This window comes from Cyclopterus lumpus, chromosome 11, assembly GCF_009769545.1.
Source record: "Cyclopterus lumpus isolate fCycLum1 chromosome 11, fCycLum1.pri, whole genome shotgun sequence".
Classification (NCBI taxonomy): Eukaryota; Metazoa; Chordata; class Actinopteri; order Perciformes; family Cyclopteridae; genus Cyclopterus; species Cyclopterus lumpus.
The window spans coordinates 1,814,681-1,839,807 of record NC_046976.1 but is presented as its reverse complement, the minus strand read 5'-3'; the positions used below and the strand labels follow the sequence as shown (position 1 = coordinate 1,839,807).

Genomic DNA, 25,127 nt, shown 5'->3' with positions numbered 1-25,127 from the left:
TGTGTGTGTGTGTGTGTCCATGTGTGCGTGTGTGTCCATGTGTGTGTGTGTGTGTCCATGTGTGTGTGTGTCCGTGTGTGTGTGTGTGTGCGTGTGTGTGTGTGTGCGCGTGTGTGTCCGTGTGTGTGTGTGCGTGTGTGTGTGTGTCCATGTGTGTGTGTGTGTGTGTGCGTGTGTGTGTGTGTGTCCGTGTGTGTGTGTGTGCGTGTGTGTGTGTCCATGTGTGCGTGTGTGTCCATGTGTGTGTTTGTGTCCATGTGTGTGTATGTGTCCATGTGTGCGTGTGTGTCCATGTGTATGTGTGTGTGCGTGTGTGTGTGTGTGTCCATGTGTGCGTGTGTGTCCATGTGTGTGTGTGTGTGTGTCCATGTGTGTGTGTGTGTGTCCATGTGTGCGTGTGTGTCCATGTGTGTGTGTGTCCATGTGTGTGTGTGTGTGCGTGTGTTTGTGTGTGTCCATGTGTGCGTGTGTCTGTGTGTGTCCATGTGTGCGTGTGTGTGTCCATGTGTATGTGTGTGTGTCCATGTGTGCGTGTGTGTCCATGTGTGTGTGTGTCCATGTGTGTGTGTGCGTGTGTCTGTGTGTGTCCATGTGTGCGTGTGTGTCCATGTCTGTGAGTGTGTCCATGTGTGCGTGTGTGTCCATGTGTATGTGTGTGTGCGTGTGTGTGTGTGTGTCCATGTGTGCGTGTGTGTCCATGTGTGTGTGTGTGTCCATGTGTGCGTGTGTCCATGTGTGCGTGTGTGTCCATGTGTGTGTGTGTGTGTGTGTGTCCATGTGTGTGTGTGTGTCCATGTGTGTGTGTGTGTGTGTGTGTCCATGTGTGTGTGTGTGTCCATGTGTGCGTGTGTCCATGTGTGCGTGTGTGTCCATGTGTGTGTGTCCATGTGTGTGTGTGTCCATGTGTGCGTGTGTGTCCATGTGTGTGTGTGTGTGTGTGTGTCCACCACGTGTTGGATACGATCCAGAACTGTTCTCCCAACTTTGTTCTGTCTTTCTTCCATCAGAGCAATAACCCATAATTCAGTCTGTTCATGTAGCTTTTATGACAGCTCCAACAAGCAGCAATCAGAGATCTTAGGCAAACAGCTTTATTCTTATGATACATTTGATTTTCTTTTACATACTGTACAGCTGCTCGTTGAATTTAATGGCTCAAAGAGAATCCCATTTATTTCATTATGTAAAACTCTCCTTCCTCTGCGTGTTTAATAACTGTGATTTTACTTTTATTCGGATGGATAAAAGACATTTTCTTTTGTTCATGTTAAGGTTTGACCATTAAAGTCATAATAGCATATTCTGCTTCAGATGTGATCTGAAATGATCATTTTATTTTGATTGTGCCTCTGAACCAGCATTTAAACACCATCATGTACGACCCCGATATGACCAGATATGTGCGTTCTGTTTTCAGTGGGGTTATGATTTTCTACTATATGTGGCCTTATGAGTCAATACAAAAAGGAAAGACATCAGGGAAGAGGCTCGTCCTTGGCACATGTCAAATTTACACCCACATAAAAAGGTAAATACCCTGCAAGGCTGCACAGATACAAGCTGCTGATTGTCCTTCCTATTATAGCTTTATGGAAGATGTAATTCATACAGACATCACCCACCACTGAGCCTTAACCGAGAATTGTCTCCCTTTCAGAAATTATCAGCTGATATACAGTACCTCCAAAATACCTCAACCAGTGAAAGACCATATAGGGGAGTGGATAAGATGATGGAGAATCATATGCTGCTTATGTTTTCTGTGGATGTCTCTGATTCTTCTTGTTCTATTTTATGGGAACAACACACTGTGGTTATTCTGATGTGTTTCCATTCCATTTGAATCCTGGCTGTAAATTCACCACCTGAAGAGCACGTATCAGTAGTAAACACACACACACACACACACACACACACACACACACACTGACTGATGAATGTGTAGTTGAGTGTGTGTGGTAGGGCAGAGGCTCGTGGTTGGGGGTCATAAAACACCCTGACCCTTAGAGGCCGGCTCCTGCCATTCTTCTCAGTCCCACAAGGACATGCACATGGCTTATGTCGTCAAACACGTCACTGTTGTCAGTAACCAGTAACCAGTAACCAGTAACCAGTAACCAGTAACCAGTACAGTCGGGTTAAATTGCTATATTGGTAGACCTTAACCTGTCTGCTGCTGCAGTGACGCAGGAGGAGCAGCGGCTGTAGTCAAAGCAGCTTTAAGGGACACACAGGTCTGCCAGAAATACGTGAAATGATCACGACCTGTTAAAGTCAAGTTACTTATCAAGCCGCTTATTTTCAATTATCTAGGCCAGTGGTTCTCAAATGGGGGTACGTGTAGGCACTCCAGAGATACAGTGCCAGCACGGTACTTCAGATGGTAAATTATTATATCATCTCAAAGCCCTTTTGTATTACGGGTACATTTAATGCCTCACATCTCTCCAGGTAAAGACTTATTTTTTAGCTGATGAGCATAAATACATGTATTCTTTTTTATTCTGAACAAATACATGTGTGCTCATTATATCTCCTGTCTGTTTGAAGATTGCATTCCTTGTATCTGCTCTTTGAAAGCACACCACGCTGTAGAGTTGTTCAATCTAAAGATACACAATATGCCAGAGCAAACAAGTCGGTGGCTTCAGGCCTTGTGTCAGTCACGCTGAGGTTAGTCTGTCTCCCTTAAGTCTCGTCCTGCACGGGTTTCTTTGAGTACTCTTATTAAATCGCCATACCATAGTAGCTCTCTCCATGACCTGCCAAGGATAACAAATCTGTTTACTGTAAATTGCACCCCGCTCTCAAATACCATCTGCTGCCCGAACTGTGCTTCGCTCACAACCTCTAAAAATAGACATCCTGATTGGCTCGTGAGCAGACAGGGGTCCACATCAGCCTCCAACCCCTCACTGCTGGTTTCATCTCCTCTAGTCCAACATTAAGTCCACCAATCTGCTTAAAGTCTAATGAAAGTGTGTGTTTGTATTCAGGTGGGACTGACAGGGTTTTGAAGCCAGAAACGGACACAGAGTATATATATACGTATATATATATATATATTTGTAACTTTGATTGTAATAAGAATTACAATCAAAGTTACAAACAGTATCTTTGAGGAGGACACATTAGAGTGTACAACGTAAACACTATAGCTTACAAGCTAAAGAGCATTTTGGTGAAGAATGAGGACCGTATTATATTATACACCACCCAAGTCACAATTACAATAACTTAAAGACTACAGCATCCGTGCAATTGATCAGAATTGTGACGGCCAGATGTGTTTGCACTACACTCCATCATCCGGACACGTGTGTGTTACGTGATGGTTGAGGATGTACCACGGATGCCAAGGCACAACAAAGTGAGCAGCACTTCCTCTGCTGAGCACCGCTCACGCCTCTGCGCATTTCTCTCATCATCACGAGCTGTTTAGTATGCTGCGGGTGTAAATGGGAGATTGGCGAGGCACCGGGTGGCAGAGCGGGCCACTCTGTCATTAATGTGCCCATCGCTGTTATCATACGCCTAATGACATCGCTCTCAGATGGCATGCTGGGAGCCCGACCGCGGGGAGCCCGGCTCAAACGTCTGCGGGCACCGACGCCTCCCGCCATCAATTCTACACGTCTGTACACCAAAAATCGGAGACCTCCCGATAATGTCTTTCACGGTTGGGCAGACTTACAGGGCTTCCCTCCTGCCTGGCCTTGAAATGGGCAAATTAATAGTTCCTTTGAAACAAATTGGAATTACACCCCTCGATGCCTTAATGTCAGAATGCGAGAGCGTTGACGTCCCGCGTCTGACTGCTGATGGAATATGAAGATCTGAGGAACACACTGGAGGGGGGGACAGTGTGAGGGTGCAAAGATATGCAGGACTCCCCCTCACACACACAGATTCCTCCCTCGCTGCTCAGCGTGGACCTTTACACTTCCACTGTGTGATCTGTGTGAATGAAGGTTGGAGGCGTTTAATCCTGAGCATTAGAAGGGAAACCCTTCCGCCCCGTGTAAACACTGAGAGACTTAATAATGTCATGAGACATTACGCAGTGCTGTCTGCCATTATAGCATTTATTAGAGAGCTGTTCACACTGGTTTAAATGACCAAGCAGAGTCTCTACATCCTTACGGTTGTTCTTCCTTTGCATGCTGCACCATGTTTGAATACTATACTTCCTGACTGTCAGCCGAGGAGGTGGAGTAGCTCTTTGACACAATGAGTTATAATTGTTATAACTCATTTGAAAGCCTTCTTCTTAATCTTTCACATCCAACCTGTAAAAAACACTGAAGCCAATTATATATGTTATAGTCCCCAGGTCAGTATTCTGAAATCCTATCGGAATGATCAAGTTTAGTCCTTTAGTGATGGGATCCAGGTCGCAGGTTGGAGTCTTCATACAAGATATGGATGTATTAAGATCTGAGAGGGAGATTAGGGAGAAGTGGGGGAGTGACCGGACGGTTAGTGGGGGATTTGCTGATCCAGGATCGGGGTGGCGGGGCTGGTCGTGGCCAGTTGCTTGTAGGTGGCCTCGGGAAAGCCTGGCGTAAGGACCCGGAGCCCAGGTCATATGGTGGAGGAAGCTGGGTGTCCCTAGCCAGGGGAGTAAAGTCCCTGGAATACAAATGTACATTTGTGGGACAAAGGGGGAGATCCAGACACTACGCCACACAACGCTAGCACATGACTTCTGAAATAGGAGAGAAAATCAAATGACGGGGAATCATGAGATCATGCGTGGTCATTTGTTGTCCTTGCAGATAGAGGACGCTTATGGTCTGTTTGACTCTAAATGACCATAATTTACTAAATGAACATCATTCTGTATTGAAGAAGACTTGAAACTAGAGATTGAGACCAAAAACTAATGTTTACAATGTTTACTGAGGGAATAAATCAAGAGAAGTAAAGTCATTTATATAGACTTCTATACAACCAGAGGAGTCGCCCCCTGGTGGTCAGGAGAGAGAATGCAGCTTTAACACATGAAGCATAGACTTCTATACAACCAGAGGAGTCGCCCCCTGGTGGTCAGTAGAGAGAATGCAGCTTTAACACATGAAGCATAGACTTCTATACAACCAGAGATTATTACAATCACTGGCAAGCATCAATTTAATCTGAGTACTGTTTTGCAGCCTTTAATGTTATTCTCTAAATAAATATAAATTACACTTTCTGCCTTTATAGTAATTTTTAACCATGGATGTTGTGTTACTGGTGTCAGAGCCACCTTGATCGATATATATTTGAAACATTCCATGTACATTGACTCTCAGTGATAGAGAAGCATAACATGTTGTCAGTTAAAATGTATTGGCACTTTAAGGGATAATTCCAGATTCACGGTGAGCGCCTGTCTGGTCAAAAATAATGATTAGTCAGTTCATGAATGCTAAATGTAATCATCACTTTACTCCTCATATGGTTGTAAACACTTGATGCATCTGTGGCTCCCAGAGAGCTTAGAGACCCAGTCTGGACCACAGACTACGAGCAGGTCAGATAACCAGAGACAAAGTAGAAGAAAAGAACCTACACATTTTCAAAGGATGGAAATACAATCAACAATCAAACATGGGAGATTTTATTACAAATCCAATGACAAAATAGATTGGTATGTAGCACGTAAAGATACTGTAAATCAAAGATTAAAAAACAGACTCAATACTTCTGTCAATTAGTGAGAAAACAAGTTGATGTTTTAAATGGGGGAAGAAAGAAGATATGCATGAAATATAAAAATAAAATCCTCCAGTCAAATGTCAAGTGAAATGTGTGCGAAGACGGTGAAAGGACGCTTCACTGCTGACGTCAGCGTGCTCGGCACTCTGCTCGCTTTATCTTGTAAACAGGACAGTGAGGATACTCTGTGTGGACACACTGTCTGATCATCATTAGTGTATGAAAATAGATTGCGTGGAAAGTGTCATAAACACGTCCGCTGGCTGGCCGTCCACAGACAGACACATGCCTCTGCTGTAGAAGTGAAGTGGGGTGTGTGATGCTTTCATGGTCTGAGATCTCGTTCATAAAAAGTACAAACTCTTCCCTTAAATCTCAAGATATCTCAATCTTAAATAGTGTTTTATTCTAAAATACTCCTCTGCTTGCTAAACTATGTGGGGTGGAAGCTACCTGCTGGGCATCTAGAAACTTTGGGGGGCTAGTAGAAAGTTACGTGTGCTGTAGTCTGAACAGAAATGCTAAGACTGGAGGTGAAGCCACAGAGCAGTGGTGTGTTCGTGTCCGCTCGCTCGGGTTCAGTTTGGAATCTCCTGCTCCACTGTTTCCTCTTTAACAGCGTCATCTTCCTCCAGCTGCTCCTGCTGCTCCTGCTCTTCCTCCTCCTCCTCCTCTTCTTCCTCCTGGAAACACAGGACACAACAAACCGTCAAGTAACGTTTACACCTTTGAACATGTCTGCGTTGGGAACGCATGAACCTGAGCCTTCTCTCTCTGACCGAGGTGTAACGTACGCTGTCTGACTCAGAGACATGTGGATGTGTTGCTGATCAGCCCGCTGTCCCCACGTCTCACATCCAAACAGAGTGCTGCAGGAATGAGTCCTAAAACCCAGAAACGAGTCCGCATTTTTGCACTTCTGGTTTCCTCGTCTAAAAGTCAATGGGTTTTTGATTAGAAGCCTGAAATAAGGTCCGTACACAAGCTGAAGAGATTGCTTCCAAGAATTCAATTCAATTCAATTCAGTTTATTTTGTATAGCCCAATATCACAAATTACAAATTTGCCTCAGAGGGCTTTACAATCTGTACACATACGACATCCCTGTCCCAGGACCTCACATCGGATCAGGAAAAACTCCCCAAAAATAATAAGAACATGATATACGTTAATAAATACCACTCTGGGGAATTTTGAAACCTTTTTGTGTCTTTTAAAAAGCTGGTTGCAGGTGTCATCATGCTGATCACTAGTCCGCCTTTTGCTTAGTGGTGATAATGGTCAAGCTGTCAGAGCGTACCGTGGTTACCATGGAGCCCACACAGTCACTAGCTGCACTCCCTGAATAAATATTATCACATTTCTGGTAAAATGCAGACAGAAGGACAAAAACAGGTTCAAAGATAAAGATAGAAGCTAAGCTACAGGAAACAGAGTAAAAGTGAACCGCCACATCAATGTTTCTGTAGAACCGAGCCGGTCTTTATTCACTTCAGAAGTGCTAACGGTAGTTAATGATGTGCTCAACTACTTTTTAGGCAGTTTAGAAACGTATTTCTCCTGTCAAACTCTCCGGGTAAATATTGTCACTATTAGACAACGTTTAACTATGACTAGAAATGATGAGACTCTGTGGAGCATAGTTGTAGGACCCTGGTTGGAGCTGGACGATGCTTTACTGTGATTGGCCGGTCTGTGTTCAAGGGGGCAGGGCTTAGCGAACAGCCGATACCCCACCTCAAAATGTACATCCAGGGCCAACTTTCAGGACCAAGGAAGTCGTTATGTAGAGCGGGAGAAGGTCAGGAGGTAGGCGAGTGATGAGATGGGCATGGAGCACATCTGACTTGCATGAAGGAGACAAGGGTTCATCAGTGTCTAACGTAACATCAGACTGCACAGTGTAGGTTCATCAGAATTGTTACTTCTTAAGCACACAAGGAATACTATAAGTGTCGTCACGAACCAGCTCCCCGGTGTTCTTCCAAAATATGACCAACCGTAGCTTTAAGTTTTGGTAAAATAGAAATAATAAAAGCCTCATTAGAAAGTTAAGCATTAGCTCAGATTGCACAGCTCGAATGGAATGGAACAAGTTGTATACATGTTAAGTAGTTAATTTTCAATAAAGGTTATTATGGCTATAAAGACCTGTCCTCACCATCTTCTAGCTAGCTTCTGTTTCACAGCTGAGGGCCAGCCTTATTGTTTGGCCCCGATAGATGTTTTATGTACTGTATATATCTAATGTTTAAAAATGCTGGATCACAGTATTAAGATGCAGCTTCTGATTCATTTTCATCACAATTGGATCCACTGTATTTGATTGATGAATTATTAATTACATATTGTGTTGCCCACCTACAACTGTGACTTTCTCAAGTCAAAACCAGCGGTTTACCATTATTTCTTTATATTATTTGCTGGAGACTGATGATAATTATTTTTTGATACAAATGCCAACAAATGTCCCAAATGTACACGTGAGTTTTACAGCCAACTAAAAGGGAAGTGACACAAGGAGAGCAGGAGGCGTAGTGGGCCAAGCGAGGAGCCAGCTGATTTAGTCAAACAGACAAAGTGAAAGTGACAGTGGGGAGAGAAGCAGCGGTGATTAAACGACTCTGACAGATACAATTATCCCCCCTCCAGAGGTTAATAAACACATCTCCACTCCAGAATGTGCGATCACCAGGTTAGGACCTGCAGTCCACGATGCCTCATGAATCCACGATGCTCCAGCGAGCGGTGAGGTTTTAATTCTCTGTCAATCACAAATGCTTTCCCTATGGATTCTTTGTGTGCGCACATAAATGTACACATTTCTTAAATATTGTAAACTTTTTCAAACATACTCATCCTGACACAATCTGGTGCAAGCCTACAGAAAATGTGAGCACTTCAAAAGTACTTAAAAAAACCCGAATCATGCCCCTCAAGGCCAATCACCAAAGGACTGCGCCGTGTCCCGACTCTGTGCTCGCTAATTAAAAAAACAGAATTCATCTTTTCACAAAAGATTGTGAGGAGGAATTTCCCTGGCAGACTCATTTAACACCATTAGACTATTGGGCAAAGACTTTCTCAAGCATTTGGTCTAAAGATTCTTTGGGTTGTAATTAAATCTGGAAAATGATCTTTGCAACTTGATAACAATAGCCCCATGGCTCTGTGAAGCGGTACTTAGCCACAGTGGTGCTTGGAGATGAACGCTAACATCAGCATGCTAACACACTCGGCATGACGAAGCTACCGTGCTGATGTTTTGCAGGTTACCGTTTGACCATGTTCACCATCTTCGTTTTAGAATGCTGGCATGCTGTCGAAAACATATGGGAAAAAACAAATGAACTTTGACCTCATGATGTCCCTGGATGCAAAGTCAGTACTCGAGAAAAAGTATCACAGTGCATCGACCGGACATGTGAGACGATCACCAACGGCTGTAAAAACACTGATCCAAAAGCTGGAGAACCTTTTCTATCTGGGCCCAAATGGTGGTGACACTTTCACTGCCACAGAAAGATGAACACCCAGCCTGACATTGTACACTTCGTTACGTCCCACTTCATTTGCTTTTGAAGTGGAGTTCTTCTAAACTGCAGACAAAGAAACCATTAATTTCATTAACGAGAGGACTGTGCTATGTACAGTAGTGTTATGTATAGTATGTACAGTTGTGCTATGTACAGTAGTGTTATGTATAGTAGTGCTATGTATAGTATGTACAGTAGGCTTATGTACAGAAGGCTTATGTATAGTAGGCTTATGTATAGTAGTGGTATGTACAGTAGTTATATGTATAGTATGTACAGTAGTGCTATGTATAGTAGTGCTATGTACAGTAGTTATATGTATAGTATGTACAGTAGTGCTATGTATAGTAGTGCTATGTACAGTAGTTATATGTATAGTATGTACAGTAGTGCTATGTATAGTAGTGCTATGTACAGTAGTTATATGTATAGTATGTACAGTAGTGCTATGTATAGTAGTGCTATGTACAGTAGTTATATGTATAGTATGTACAGTAGTGCTATGTATAGTCGTGCTATGTACAGTAGTGCTATGTATAGTATGTACAGTAGTGCTATGTATAGTATGTACAGTAGTGCTATGTATAGTAGTGCTATGTATAGTATGTACAGTAGTGCTATGTATAGTATGTACAGTAGTGCTATGTACAGTCGTGCTATGTACAGTAGTGCTATGTATAGTATGTACAGTAGTGCTATGTATAGTAGTGCTATGTATAGTATGTACAGTTGTGCTATGTATAGTATGTACAGTAGTGCTATGTATAGTATGTACATCAGTGCTATGTATAGTATGTACAGTAGTGCTATGTATAGTATGTACAGTAGTGCTATGTACAGTAGTGCTATGTATAGTATGTACAGTAGTGCTATGTATAGTATGTACAGTAGTGCTATGTATAGTAGTGCTATCTACAGTAGTTATATGTATAGTATGTACAGTAGTGCTATGTATAGTAGTGCTATGTATAGTATGTACAGTAGTGCTATGTATAGTAGTGCTATGTACAGTAGTGCTATGTATAGTATGTACAGTTGTGCTATGTACAGTAGTGCTATGTATAGTAGTGCTATGTATAGCAGTGCTATGTATAGTATGTACAGTAGGCTTATGTGTAGTAAGCTTATGTACAGTAGAATTATGTACAGTAGTGGTATGCAATGTAGTGCTATGAATAGTAGTGATATGTACAGTAGTGCTATGTACAGTCGTGCTATGTACAGTATGTACAGTAGTGCTATGTATAGTATGTACAGTAGTGCTATGTATAGTATGTACAGTAGTGCTATGTATAGTAGTGCTATGTATAGTATGTACAGTTGTGCTATGTATAGTATGTACAGTAGTGCTATGTACAGTAGTGCTATGTATAGTATGTACAGTAGTGCTATGTACAGTAGTGCAATGTATAGTATGTACAGTAGTGCTATGTATAGTATGTACAGTAGTGCTATGTATAGTAGTGCTATGTACAGTAGTTATATGTATAGTATGTACAGTAGTGCTATGTATAGTATGTACAGTCGTGCTATGTACAGTAGTGCTATGTATAGTAGTGCTATGTATAGTATGTACAGTCGTGCTATGTACAGTAGTGCTATGTACAGTCGTGCTATGTACAGTAGTGCTATGTATAGTAGTGCTATGTATAGTATGTACAGTAGTGCTATGTATAGTATGTACAGTAGTGCTATGTATAGTAGTGCTATGTATAGTAGTGCTATGTATAGTATGTACAGTAGGGCTATGTACAGTAGTGCTATGTATAGTATGTACAGTAGTGCTATGTACAGCAGTGCTATGTATAGTATGTACAGTAGTGCTATGTACAGTAGTGCTATGTATAGTAGTGCTATGTACAGTAGTGCTATGTATAGTATGTACAGTAGTGCTATGTACAGTAGTGCTATGTATAGTAGTGCTATGTATAGTAGTGCTATGTACAGTAGTGCTATGTATAGTATGTACAGTAGTGCTATGTACAGTAGTGCTATGTACAGTAGTGTTATGTATAGTAGTGCTATGTACAGTAGTGCTATGTACAGTAGTGCTATGTATAGTATGTACAGTAGTGCTATGTATAGTAGTGCTATGTACAGTAGTGCTATGTATAGTGGAGGATATGAACAAAAAGGACAACTTACACGTCGTTTATTCCTATCTGACATCTTTAATGTGATGGATATTGACAATACTGATTGACAACTGATGTTATTGCCTTACTCCCATCTCGTAATGTCATAATATGAAAGCTCGGAATATTTCTATTTTGGAACTTAAACAGGTCCCAATGTCCCTAACATTTACTTTTATTGCTATGTTTGTTAAATTTTTTGGCTAACATTTTTTTTTACAAGATTGCGTTTGAACACATGTTAATGTCAAAGTTTAACTTTTAGTTTAACTTTATTAAGTTAACGGTCTGCCGCCAAAGAACGAGCCGCTGTCATCGCTGCACAAACATCTGCAGAAATATGTTGGCAATCACCGGTTGTTGGTTTGATTTTGGCACATATTTCTCAACCCTAATCCACAAGTGCTAGAACATACATTGTTGAAATTCAGGGAGACCATTAAAAACAACAAAAATAATGTTTCGCAGCCCTTACATCTTCCCCTTTCCTGCACTGTGGATGAAATGACACATTCTTGACATTCTTGACCGATGAAATGAAGATTCCTGACCAGTCTTTAGTGAATAAAATACGTCTGGGATTCTATGTTGTGAACCATCGTTTGATGATGCAGATTTAAATTTAAATTGTCACAGAAGACGAATCAGCGTGTGGAATGTGCAAAGCTACTTGCAGTGCTTGTTAAGGCATGTGTAGAAACTGTAGATTAAGGATTGGGTTAATGCAAAGGACGGCTCATATATTATCTCTTTACTAACAGGAACCTTGTCCGTGCCTGGAGCAGTCTTGATGTGCTATGCTGGAGAAGAATGTGCTACTTTTTCCCTGAACTCCGGATCCTTTCTGGTGCCGGTCCATAGGGCTGATATAAATCTAGCTGTGGGGTGACACCTCATGAACTCCGCCATCGTATACACCCGTGCCATCCTCCAAATCTCTCTGACAAGCCTGCCAATTTTCCAATTACCTGTGGCGCCATCCGTTATCGGCTGGGGGGGCAGTCGGCTCTTAAATGGGAAACAAGAGAGGGGAGGAGGGGCCAGCGCATGCTAACTATCTCATAAAGCCAGAGATGTGCCTCCCATGCCTCCCGCACTGATATAGTGTGTGTCCCTGGGGAGCGGGGTGACACCGGTCCCCCCCCGGCCTTCTCGGGACTTGTCGTGTACGTGATCCTCCCAAGTCCAACCCCTCAGCCCCCCGTCACACCTGTGTCTGCCTGAGGCTGTCGGCGCTCCACAGCTTCATTGTTGCTGGTATTATCCTGCTGTCTGTCTGCCTGCAGAGTCCCCTCCCCCCCCAGTCTGAGTGGGAGGGACACAGCCCCAAATCTTCATCAGTTTTTCGTGTTTCTTTGAATCTCAGAGAAAAGCTGTGCTGGGAGTGATACTACAGTTTAAGATTGCCTTCCGTTAGGGCCCACTCCTCATTCATCTGCCCTTATAGTCAGGCTTATGGAGTGAGTCTACAGAAATTGCCTGTGCAGCGTGCAATTTAGAGTGTCACAGAGATGGAGAGGACGAGCTGTTAGTCGCATGTGAAACACAGACGTCACCTGGGGAGCATCTTAGGAGTTGTTTGGGGAGGGTGTAACTCCTGTTGGAGAGCACATACTGTGTCATAGCGTTATAATTCTGTAACTGAAATATCTATGCTGCAATTAAACCTCTTTGAGAGCGGGAGCATTATTTAAAGCCGCATTCCCCAACTTCCTGGCCACTTCGGGGTATCAGAGAAAGCTGTAAATACAACGCATTGTGACGTATAGCCTGATAAATGTGTGAAATTGTGTCAGCAAACAAATCCCTATTTGCACATCCAACAGACACACAGCAACATTAGGATTCATTTGGAGTCCTGCTGGTGTTAATTAAAATCTCACAAAAACAGTCACATTGCTTATTCAGACAGAGGCAAGTGCTGTTTTTATTGTATCTGTATATGTATCTTTAACATTACAATGGAACTTTACTCAATGCCGTACATTAATGTTGTTAACGTAGTTTTTATTCTCCTGTTGCAACCTCTATCCGGTTTGCATGACATAAGTTTGGACCCTGGCAAAAAATTAAATAAATCAGACCACAATTCCATCACAATTCTGACTATGCTATTATTAGCATTGGACTGTAAAGCACACTTTTGACTATGCCATGATTAGCATAGCACTATACACCACACTTCTGACTATGCTATTATTACTATACAGCACAATTCTGACTATGCTATTATTAGCATAGCACTATACAGCACACTTCTGACTATGCTATTAACAGCATAGCACTATACAGCACATTTCTGACTGCTATTATTACTATAGCGCACAGTTCGGACTATGGTATTATTAGCATAGCACTATAGAGCACACTTCTGACAATGCTAGTATTAGCATAGCACTATACAGGAGACTTCTGACTATGCTATTATTAGCATAGCACTATACAGCACACTTCTGACAATGCCATTATTAGCATAGCACTATTTAGCACACTTCTGACTATGCCATTTGTAGCATAGCACTACACAGCACACTTCTGACTATGCTAATATGAACATATCACTATACAGCACACTTTTGACTATGGTATTATTAGCATACAGCTCAATTCTGACTATGCTATTGTTAGCATAGCACTATACAGCATACTTCTGACTGCTCTATTATTACTATACTGCACAATTCTGACTATGCTATTATTAGCATAGCACTATACAGCACATTTCTGACTGCTATTATTAGCATAGCACTATACAGCACACTTCTGACTATGCCATTATTAGCATAACACTATTTAGCACACTTCTGATTGTGCCATTTGTAGCATAGCACTATACTGCACACTTCTGACTATGCTATTATTAGCATAGCACTATGCAGCACACTTCTGACTATGCTAATATGAACATATCACTATACAGCACACTTTTGACTATGGTATTATTAGTATACAGCACAATTCTGACTATGCTATTGTTAGCATAGCACTATACAGCACACTTCTGACTGCTCTATTATTAGTATACATCACAATTCTGACTATGCCATTATTAGCATAGCACTATACAGCACACTACTGACTATGCTATTATTACCATACCGCACAATTCTGACTCTGCTATTACTAGCATAGCACTACACAGCACATTTCTGACTGCTATTATTAGCATATAACTATAGAGAACACTTCTGACTATGCTATTATTAGCACAGTACTATAAAGCACACTTGTGACTATGCTAATATTAGCATAGCACTATACAGCACACTTCTGACTATGCCATTATTAGCATAGCACTATACTGCACACTTCTGACTATGCTATTATTAGCATATCACTATACAGCACACTTATGACTATGCTAATATTAGCATAGCACTATACAGCACACTTTTGACTATGGTATTATTAGTATACAGCACAATTCTGACTACGCTAATATTAGCATAGCACTATACAGCACATTTCTGACTGCTATTATTACTATCCAGCACACTTATGACTATGCTATTAGTAGCATAGCACTATACAGCACACCTCTGACTATGCTATGCACTTCTTACCAACCATGGGAGAGCTTTAGGGTGTAGCCCGATATTTATTTTGATCTTGTTACTGTTTTTGAGTAGTACAAAGCATACAGTGGACACTGAATGTACAATGTTTAACACGACATGGGCATATCGTTTGTTTGTGTGTTAAGTTTGTAGGAAAAATGTTGCTGCATTTAGGATTTACAATTCACTGTCACTACGAGGCAAAACGTAAATCCGATGCATTGATTATTCTATCACAGTTGTGTCCGGACCACAACAGCCTATTCAATTTTTCATGTGGACCCTCCATAGAAAATAATTGCCCACCCTTTACACAGTACCATTTTTGTAGCTCTGTTTTGGAAAATGTGAACTTATTGCCCAACCCTAATCCACAAGCACTTGAACGTACATTGTAGCATTCAGGGAGACCATTTAAAACGGTAAAACAATTTTTGCCCACTGTGTTCCACAGCCTTTACATCTTCCCTTTTCCTGCACTATGGATGAAATTCACTAGACATTTTTGACCGGCATGCTGCTGATGGAAACAAAGTTGATGAGAGCTGTGAGACTAAATACGGCATGCTTCAAAAACAAAACGCTGAGCTGAAAAGATGCTCAGAGGCCCTGTAGTGCTGCAGGGAGCTGCGGGGCTGTAACTGGGTGTGTCAGGATGACCGCCCCTTTCACATTACACACGTCATTTGATTCATTATCAAGATAAGAATATTGACTAGTGTAGCTTTAAACATTGGCTAACCTCTTCACTCTTCCAATGTTATGTTGCAGCCTTATGCTAAAATCGTTTAAATTAATTTTCCATGACCAATTGGCAAATTTATGAAAATATATAGGGATAAAGATATAATGTACTTACGAAAATCTTTCCTGAAATATGTTGAGTAAGCAATTTGCAATTATGAAGCATCCCCTTTTACCATTTCAATTTTTGGCAGAGGGATCTCCACCCTGGTTGGAGCAGCTCTGACAAACTAAACATAATCTGTAATGACTGGATTGACAATACGGTTAATGCTAAAATGATGAACAATAAGGTATTGGACGTTTCACAATCCCTCCTTGTGAAGTGTCTTTGAAACAAATGTGTGTACACGTCAATCATCCTGCATCATATCCATTACATCAATGACACATCAAATATCCTGTTTTTAGACAATAGCATAGCTATAATTATCGTGGCAAACCTAATATTATCTGCTTGTTTGAAGATTTGCAGCAGGTTTTTCAAGCGCTGCCCCTCCACTGATCCAGAGAAAGGGGACAGAGGGTCCGGTGGACTCCAGAGGGTGAGGTACGGAGCTGCCGCTCGAGACGTTTGCTTTGTGTGTTTGTGAGAGGCAGATGCTCCTCTCCACCCCCACCACTCCTCCCTCCGATGGACCTGCAAGAGCTGATGGGCTCTGGCATTGTGGGATATCTCCATCCATTCCCTCTGGGGAAACGAGGGATAGGAGAAAAGGGGGAGGGGGTGGGGGTGTTTTCACCGCTTGCTTTCCATAGGCTGGCAGGCCCCCGGCACTAACATATACATATATGATAATGAAATGCCACATTTTTCATTCGAGTCGGGGGTCGCCTTTTTAAAGGGCAGGAGCAGAGCGTCGTCTCTGTCATGAGATGAGGGGAGAGCAGGAGGAGGAGCAGGAAGAGGAGGAGGAAGGCTCAGATTCAGCCGTAGGGGCGACGAAGAGCAGTCCGGCGTTCACACTGTTCAGTCTCACATCCCCCGCTGCACCATCAACAATAAAACACGCACACGCACACAGGACCTCAGCTGCATCAAGGTGGCGCCGAGCTCTCAAAACTAAATGTGTTATGCTCTTTCCTGACATGAAAACTCACACACACACACACGTGCACACTCTCTCACACACGTGCACACTCTCTCTCACACACACACACACACACACACACACTCACACACACACACACACACACACACACACACACACACACACACACACACACACACACACACACACCTCATAAGCGCAGATTACATTTTTGGCTGTAAAGGAATCAGAATGTACAATACAGCAGCGTGAGCTTCAATAAGCTTCGCTTTACTTTATCAAACGTACGCAGTCCTCAAACAAATTAGCAGTTAATTAGAGGGACTGATTTTCTTATCTTGTTTTCTGCTTTTATCCTATTTATTTATGAGTGCGTCTTACGTCTGTGTGCAGAAGAGGCTCTGCTTCATCGTGTCCTCTCACCTTGGATGGATTCACTATGCGTCTCAGTGAGATCAATGTTCCGCAGCAGATAACCGCACACTTCTGCACCTTTTCTGTGCAGCGCTACCACTCACCTGTTTCAAATAATCCAATCAAACTTTGTCATGTTGCACAATTAATTAAACCCTAGTTCAGTTTAATGACGAATATATTATTTCAAATGCTCAAAAAAGATTCTGATGAGCTTAAAGGATCGTTGGCAAAAATAAAGTTCACACTCGAGCGGTAACTAAGGAACAATAACAGCGTCCAAGTTCTTTCTTGGCCTGTGAAAATAATCTGGACTTCACGTCATGTCAGCTCCTTGTCACAGTAATAAGGTATTTTTTAGATATTCTTTTAGGGCATCTAATGTTTTTCAAACACTACAGAAATATGGAATTCTAAAAAGTCAACAATTATTAGAAATTAAAATAATAATAAATAAAACAATAATAATAAGCAAAATAGTCATTATAATGATAATATTCTAATGTTAAATGTTATAATTTGAAGAAGAAAAAAAATGGCCAATTCTACTAATATTTCATAATTTATATATTTCTTAAGATATTCCTGAATACATTATTATTTAAACAGTTTCAGGGCTCTCCTACAGTTTATGTAAACTTGTAATTTTTTCTGTTTTCTTCTTCAGATGGTTTGACAACTGCAATTACTAAAAGTAAAACTGGGAGACAATTGCCTTTTTCTCAAAGCTCAATACTACACACATCACAAGTATTGAAATCGCGGTGATGTAAACAGTACACACATACTCAAATGTCCATGCCATCACTATATCCAGAGATCCAATTACATTTATAAATGGGGGAATACATTGTGAATTTGTTTTTATATGATTACAAGTTCATCTTAAATCATGCAAATTAACACGAGTGATTGCAGAGATTATTAGGAAATGCTTCCATATTTTATTTCACAATTTGTTATTGAATTATATACTTATTACTGGCCATGTTTGGTACATAAATCGTCTGTATATATATATTGCATTACTCTATTTTCATTGATATTATAAAGTCATTCCAACTGACTAATGTTGTATACTGTTAGATTGTTGGCTTGTACTGTGGGAATGTGGCTTCTTCTCAGCACCAAAAATACCCATCAACATATTAATAAATTATAAGACAATACCACATTGTGTGCGTGTGTGTGAGAGTGCCTCTCTGTGTGTGCACTGGCATCTTGTTGCCATTCAAGAGATGACACAGTTGCAGTGGGTCATAAACAGCGGCTTCATTAGCCTGTTCAGGCAGTGCTACGCGCTACATTTAACCACCTCCGCCCCGAGCGCTCCTCCTGCACCCACAACCCAGTCACCGGAGAGCACAATTACATTTCATGACTGCGCATATTTGCAATTCCCGTTTCATTTATTACAAAGGGCATTCTTTAATGTCCTTTTTTTTGTTCTCTCTCTCTCTGAAAGCTATTTCCATTTTAGTGAGGCATGACCGATACCGAGGTAGAGGTACCAGGCGGCTCCTAATTTAAGAAGGTGTTTTTTTTTTATCGCCTCATCACAGAACTACAGACTAACTTCCTCCCAGAAGAGGATATATGGTCGGGACACGGAGAGCTGCTTTCTCTCCGTTTCCATTCCAATTTGAATCATTTAGAATAAAGCAGGGGATCATAAATAGGTCTGAGTGCTCGGGCACTGTGGGATAAGTGCTTGTGCATCTCTGCTTTATCTCTGAACAACGCTGGGAACACACGGCATGCCAGCGAGAAAAGGAACAATATGTCTTGTTAAATTTGACTATTTTTAATATTTCACATGGCTTAATGAGTTCTACACCGAATATACAATGTGGCATCACAAGGGGACAGGTAGTGGAGGGGCGCTACAGAGTGGCCACCAGTGCAAAAACTACATCTCCCAGCCTGCCTCACCGCTCACCCAGCTGCAGCTGCTTAAGGCACCTGATTGAGGCAGGGCTGGGAGACTTAAGGGAGAGCACCTGGGAAGGAGAAAGGAGAGCGGAAGGTGAACCCACGAGCACCTGGAAGAGGACAACAAGGGAGAGGACCTCGTAGCCTGGATTCACCAGGATTGAGTTTTTGTTTGGTTAATTAACCACTTTCTCCTCCGGGATGTTTTGTGTTATCTAACTGGACCTTTTTTTTGATACTTTGTTGTTTTTGAATGTTACCTTGCTGGTGGGATGGGAAATAAACCTGGACTTTTTGTTAAATACCCTCGGACGTGCCTGTGTTCATCTCTCTCTTTGCACCGCCCCAGGCTAGCCTGTCCTAGCGACAGCCCGTGACACTACAACAAGTACATGCATATATATCACTTTTGCACAGCACTATATAGGCAACATATGGGCATTTATGAACTTCTCTAGTGTGCACAGAGGTTAACTGTCACCCCCGGGGCTCTTTATAACAATAACCTGCCATGCCAATCCAATTTTTGTATAAAATACCTGCATACGCTAAGCTCCAACAAATCTCTGACAAATAGTTAAGTCCCTCCTGTGTCTGTATTATGAGCAAAGAGCTAATTACAATGTACAGAACACTTTGACCAGCTGTAGAATAATGAACCCTTGTCTGGTTAATGTGTTCTCAGCAAGCCAGCGTCTGTCCATGGCCCGGGATCGTTGTAAGGAAAAGGAAATTGGTCTCATTGAGATAAATGGAATGCGTTTTTACAAGGAAAACATCAACATACAACACTATCTTTCTAGTCTCATGTCTATTAGTGCGACGCTCATTACCTAACACAAGTGAAGGCCACGACTCACCCCTTTGTTCAGCCGTGGTGTGTTCACAAACAGATGTTAAAGTAAAGTTTATTTTGAATATGTATTGGAGCATGCTTTCTGCCCACGCAGCAGGAGCCAGGGACTTGTTGGAATGCTATCTTAATGAAGGGCGATAAAGAAAAACTGACTGCTACACTGTTTATGGCCATGAAATACTGAGGGGGTCCGAAAAGCGGCCTCATGTACACTCACCGCTAAGAGGGTTGTTAGAATGAGCCAGGACCAGAGAAATGGACAGCCGGGGCCGCTGGGGACCCCGGCAGCAATCACACACTCCTGTTTACTCCACAAATTGGCCCCTGAGAGGGGCACGGGCGTCTGTAGCGCCTAGTTAAAGTGATTGAGGTGACTCCTAGCCATTGATTTTCTCTTCGTCTTCGCCGTCCCACCCGGCCACCCTTGACCGTGCCCTGTGCTCCCTGCAGGCTAGTTTAGCTGCCCCCGGCTTGCCTTTAAATCACATTAAACTGTGGTTAAACTTTGGCCATGACTAAAAGACAACCGTCATTGATGAGGTTCTCATGCTTTAAGCACTTCATACGCCTGAGTAAAAGCCCCGACCGTCGGGCTTATTGATCGCGCAGCCCTTACGGCATTAAGGTTCAACTCGAATACAGATAAGAGAATGTAGAGAGCAACAAATTCAGATCGCCCTGCGGGATTTGTCTCCATTCCATAAATGCACCAACAATACTGAGTAAACCGATCAGACTGCTAATGAAAAAGGCCTCATTGAGAAAATAAAAGCAGGCACCCACTGGCTGAGGAGTTGGTAAAAAAAATGCATTCTCTGTCTCACTCTAAATACCATAACATCTGATGAGTAATGATGCCAATTTTTCTTTCAATTTACTCGATACAGTAAAGGCAGCCAAGCGTGCCACTTCATTAAGTTAATTAGGCTAACTTAATTACAGTCTTTCACAGGTCAAGCGATGGAGCTTCTGATTGATGGCACAGCGTGTAAAGGTAATCTTCCTCTGAATCGAGAATGACATCGAAACATCAGCTGCTAAAAAAATATAAAAATAGACAAACACTAGTGAAAATAGGGAAATAGGCAAAGACTTTCCTCAAACACATAACTGCCACACACACATAAAAGGAGCTGCATATGCCTTGAGGTCGTAAAAGAAGTTCAAATACAAAGCCATTGCTGTGTAGGAGTGGGCCTGTGGCTGTGGAGGATGGGAGGAAGGTTAGGTTTTACGGACAGTAATTCCAACAGTTGCAATCCTTTTGATGACAACAAGTTTGAGTGCAGCTAAAGTAATGCATCCCACACAAGTTCACAGTTGAGTACTTTAAACACTGCCTGGGCAATTTTAAGAGCTTTTGGCATTTCAAACCTTTTATCCAAATCTTCTGGTCTGATTCACCGTGGTGCCCAGCATGCCAGGCGGTGCTGCAAGGGTGTAAATAAAGCCTTAAACAAGCACCCCTTGGCACAGTAACAGGCTTAAATTAAAGTACATCCGTATATTAAGGGGAAACTGTCACTTTACTACTGAAATCAATTCAGCGAGGGCCTGCGGCGACAGCAGGAGGGATGTGGCCTTGGTCAGAGCGGGTTTATCTAAGCCGAGCAGGCCGAGAGAAACACAGCGTCTATAATGAACTCAAGGCTGTCTAATAAACAACGTCTGCAATAGCAACACTGCAAACCAGCAGCTCCTCTGTAATTACTGCTGCTGTACAAACATCTCAACAATACGAGCACATCAAAGGGACAAATCATCAGCAATGTCAAGAAGACATTTTGATATTCAGAGTCTCAAACGAAAAGAGTAACAGACGAAAGCAAAAGCTCTTGTGTCTTAGGGTTTGTTTTCTTAAAGAAATATAGTGGTATAGTATCCTCTTTGTTGTGTGTCAGCCTTACGTGGCCATGTGTTTGGTATGTGCCAGATTTTAATAACACGGTTTTAGAACTTTGAGGCACCGACTAAACCTGGGATTTGTCCAATGATTCAAATAGACTTGGTATTCATTGATATCTGTTTCCCATGGTTGGAGAAACAATCGACCAATCAGGGTTGTCTAACTGGATTCAGAGCGGGTATGTCATCTTCACATAGCTAGCTAGCTACGGAGCTACATCCATGACATACAATGACACAAAGATAGCAAGGCAAAGCAAATAAGAACTATATTTAAAGAACAGCAAGACTAACAATCTGACATGGCATAAAATGCTAACCTTTGATACTGTGAGTTTTACCATACTAAACGCTACAATAAAAACCAGACATGTTAGTCAGTGGTCAAAGTGTATTGAGGTTTGATATTACAATTTACATTACATACTGTTGTGTTTTCAGTAAAAGAGTACTTTGAGGGGTGAATACATTTCATAAAATATCTCAATGTGGTTAAAAATGACTAAAAGCACAAACTGGCTTTCACATTGCGCTTGCAACTGGGTACAGCGCACATACCCAGCCATAGTTAACAAGCCATTGGAAATAATGGGTTTCAGAGCGTAGTGTTCTATGAAAGGCCCTATAGAGCTTTTATATAATTATTCAAAACAATTCAGGAACATATATGTGTACGTTGTGTAACATTGAAGTCAAAAAATATCTGTACTGTGTCAGCCTCCAGAGGCCCAAATCCGCCAAGCCCTTCATCTAACCATACTATAAACAGGCGTGGGGAGTAATGGATGAGTGAAACAGCATTACGTAACTAGGATACAAGACTGTATTTTATTATGGTAACAGAAAAAACTATGTAATCAAATTATTGATACAATTAGTAGAATTGGGGATTAGTGGAAGGATTTCAATTCTGAAATATATTTTAAAATAAGGTATGCTATACTACCATGCAGGTATATGCACACATTACAACTTGAGTCTGACAATAGCCTCTGATGTTAGTCAATACATGTATTTAACTGGGAGTTATCTATCTAACTGAAGGGGAACAACCTCACATTACAGTGCAAGTTATGCCTTTCAGCTGTGAAAATGCATAAGAAGTGTGGATACCATACCTAAAGTCCTTACATCTAATGCACATCCCAAATCTAAATGCACATAGCGTAAATTGTGTTACATTCAAATCCCACGATGTAGTTTCACTCATGGCAATTTATTTTCTGTACTTAACAACCATCTCAGTAACTTTTCTGAAATCTACGGATTGGCCAGATGTTTGAGGCTGTGAATGTAACCAGGATTTGATCTTCTTTCTCAAGCTTTCTTTTTGTTATTCTTTGAAATCATCAGGTCAAAGTCTCAATTTGTTCAATATGGTTGACCAAATACCCAGTGCAATCACAAACTAATGGCAGTGCCATCAGCCTCAGCTGTATGTGGTGTTCGGTGCTAAACTTCTAATATTACTATGCTACCATGCTAAACTGAAATGGTGGACATGGTAGACATTACACCTGATTGGTATCAGAATATGTTAGCATGCTGACTTCAGCTGAGCCTAAAAACAGCCTCTGGGAGCCGCTAGCATGGCTTTCAGTGTTTCACACCTAAAGGTCCGGTTCCTGAATCAAACCAATGCGAGGATGATACATTGTGTCAATGTGATCTCCCCTGTGGCAATATTGTGTGGATGAAGTATTACGTTGTTACATTTTACTCAATTAGGTGGCTGGCTACTTAGCTAACTAGCTTTCTAATTCCACCATGTGTTCACGCTACACTGGTTACAGAAAATGAGCCGAGCAGTGGGCGGGTTGCCAGCGGCAGCACTTGCTCTAAACGGTTTGTCTGTCACTCTCTGCCGCTAGGAGACTACGGAGCTGTCGACTGCTCTTGTACCGGTAAATTGGTCTCCATGCGGCAGGGAGCGAGGTGGAGGGACCGCATGCTGCGCTGGCTAGCTAATTATTGTCTCATTTGTGGTCTAATAAACAGTTAGTTCAGACGCAAATAAGCTACTAGTTCACCGACACAGGAAAAGCAATGGTTTTTAACCAATGAAATGACAATGGTGCGCAGCAAGGCACAACGGCTCCAGGGTTTGATTCAACCAGACTAAACAAGGCTGCTGTGAACTTAGTCTTGGGGTCTGATTTTTGCATCAATGTGAGGAAGTACTTTGATTTGACAGATATTACATTTGCATATACCTGTGACTCAAATACAACTAGCGAGCCATTATGTCCCTTGTTTGAATCATCGCATCTCGCCTCTTTTTACGGCTGCAATCTCAGTATATTTGAGTCGGTCGCTTGGAACAGGTTTTAATTTAGGTTGATTATGTGGATAGATGACACTTGGTATGACTGAGACCTTAATATTTGAAGAAGTATGCTGTCAATATATATATATATATATATATATATATATATATATATATATATATATATATATATATATATACACACAGTTATATTTGCTCAGCATTACATACTGTCAGACATTTTGTTCCTCTTCCTTCATACCTCTCCCTTCAGATGTCAAGTGTCTTCCTCTCAGATAAGAGCAGTGACTGCGGGGAGCTCAAATCACTTCCTGTACAATTCTTTGTAACAGACTTCCAGGCAGAAGGGTTGACCATCCACTATCTCTGCCAGCAGCTATATCTCAGTCGCAATGATCAGGTACTACTGTGCACTTAATGCTGGCATTTACAAAAACATTCTCCCCCCCATAGGCAAAAACGGTGCATGACTTGGCATTTAAAAGCAGATAATAAAACGTTCCTTAAATACAGCTCTCATCTCAGAGTGCTTTTTAGATGCCCTTAGTGGAGTCAATTATCTCCCTACACTTGCTATTACTGAGACACTCTGAGCACCTTGTGCCTTAAAAAGGTATGTACACTATGCTCTCTCAGAAATGTCACATTCTTCATTGCCTCTCAGAATGTAGACCCTGCAACATTAGAAATGGCGTACACGTGTTGGCTTCTTTCACACATTTGTTCCTTAAATAAGCCTCTTCAATGTGCCGGAAGAACTCAAAGCGAATATTTAAGATCCTTCAGAATCGGAAACCATTGACTCCTACATGTAATTCCAAAGTAGAATATGAACAGATGGGTATAACTAAGGCTTTGAACCGGTTTAAGGTTCTTAAACACGAGTGATCTTTGCCTACTCAAGGAATGGAGAGAAAAAACGTCCACACTAATTTGTCACGTCAACACAGCAAACATTATTCTCCCGTCACCAGTGAAATGTCGACCTGCTCTGGGGTAGAGAGAG

At 41.7% G+C, this 25,127-nt stretch overlaps 1 protein-coding gene across 4 annotated transcripts in view; it reads right to left on the bottom strand.

Annotated features, from left to right (window-relative positions):
* Nucleotides 1-5,584: 5,584 nt before the first annotated feature.
* Nucleotides 5,585-25,127, bottom strand: part of phf14 (PHD finger protein 14) — an 82,183-nt gene continuing 62,640 nt past the window's right edge. For all 4 annotated transcript variants that reach the window (XM_034545266.1, XM_034545268.1, XM_034545264.1 and 1 more), the window contains exon 18: nt 5,585-6,386. In XM_034545266.1, the coding sequence (XP_034401157.1) occupies nt 6,282-6,386 (105 nt within the window). In that variant the 3' untranslated portion in view covers nt 5,585-6,281. The remainder of the gene's footprint in view (nt 6,387-25,127) is intronic.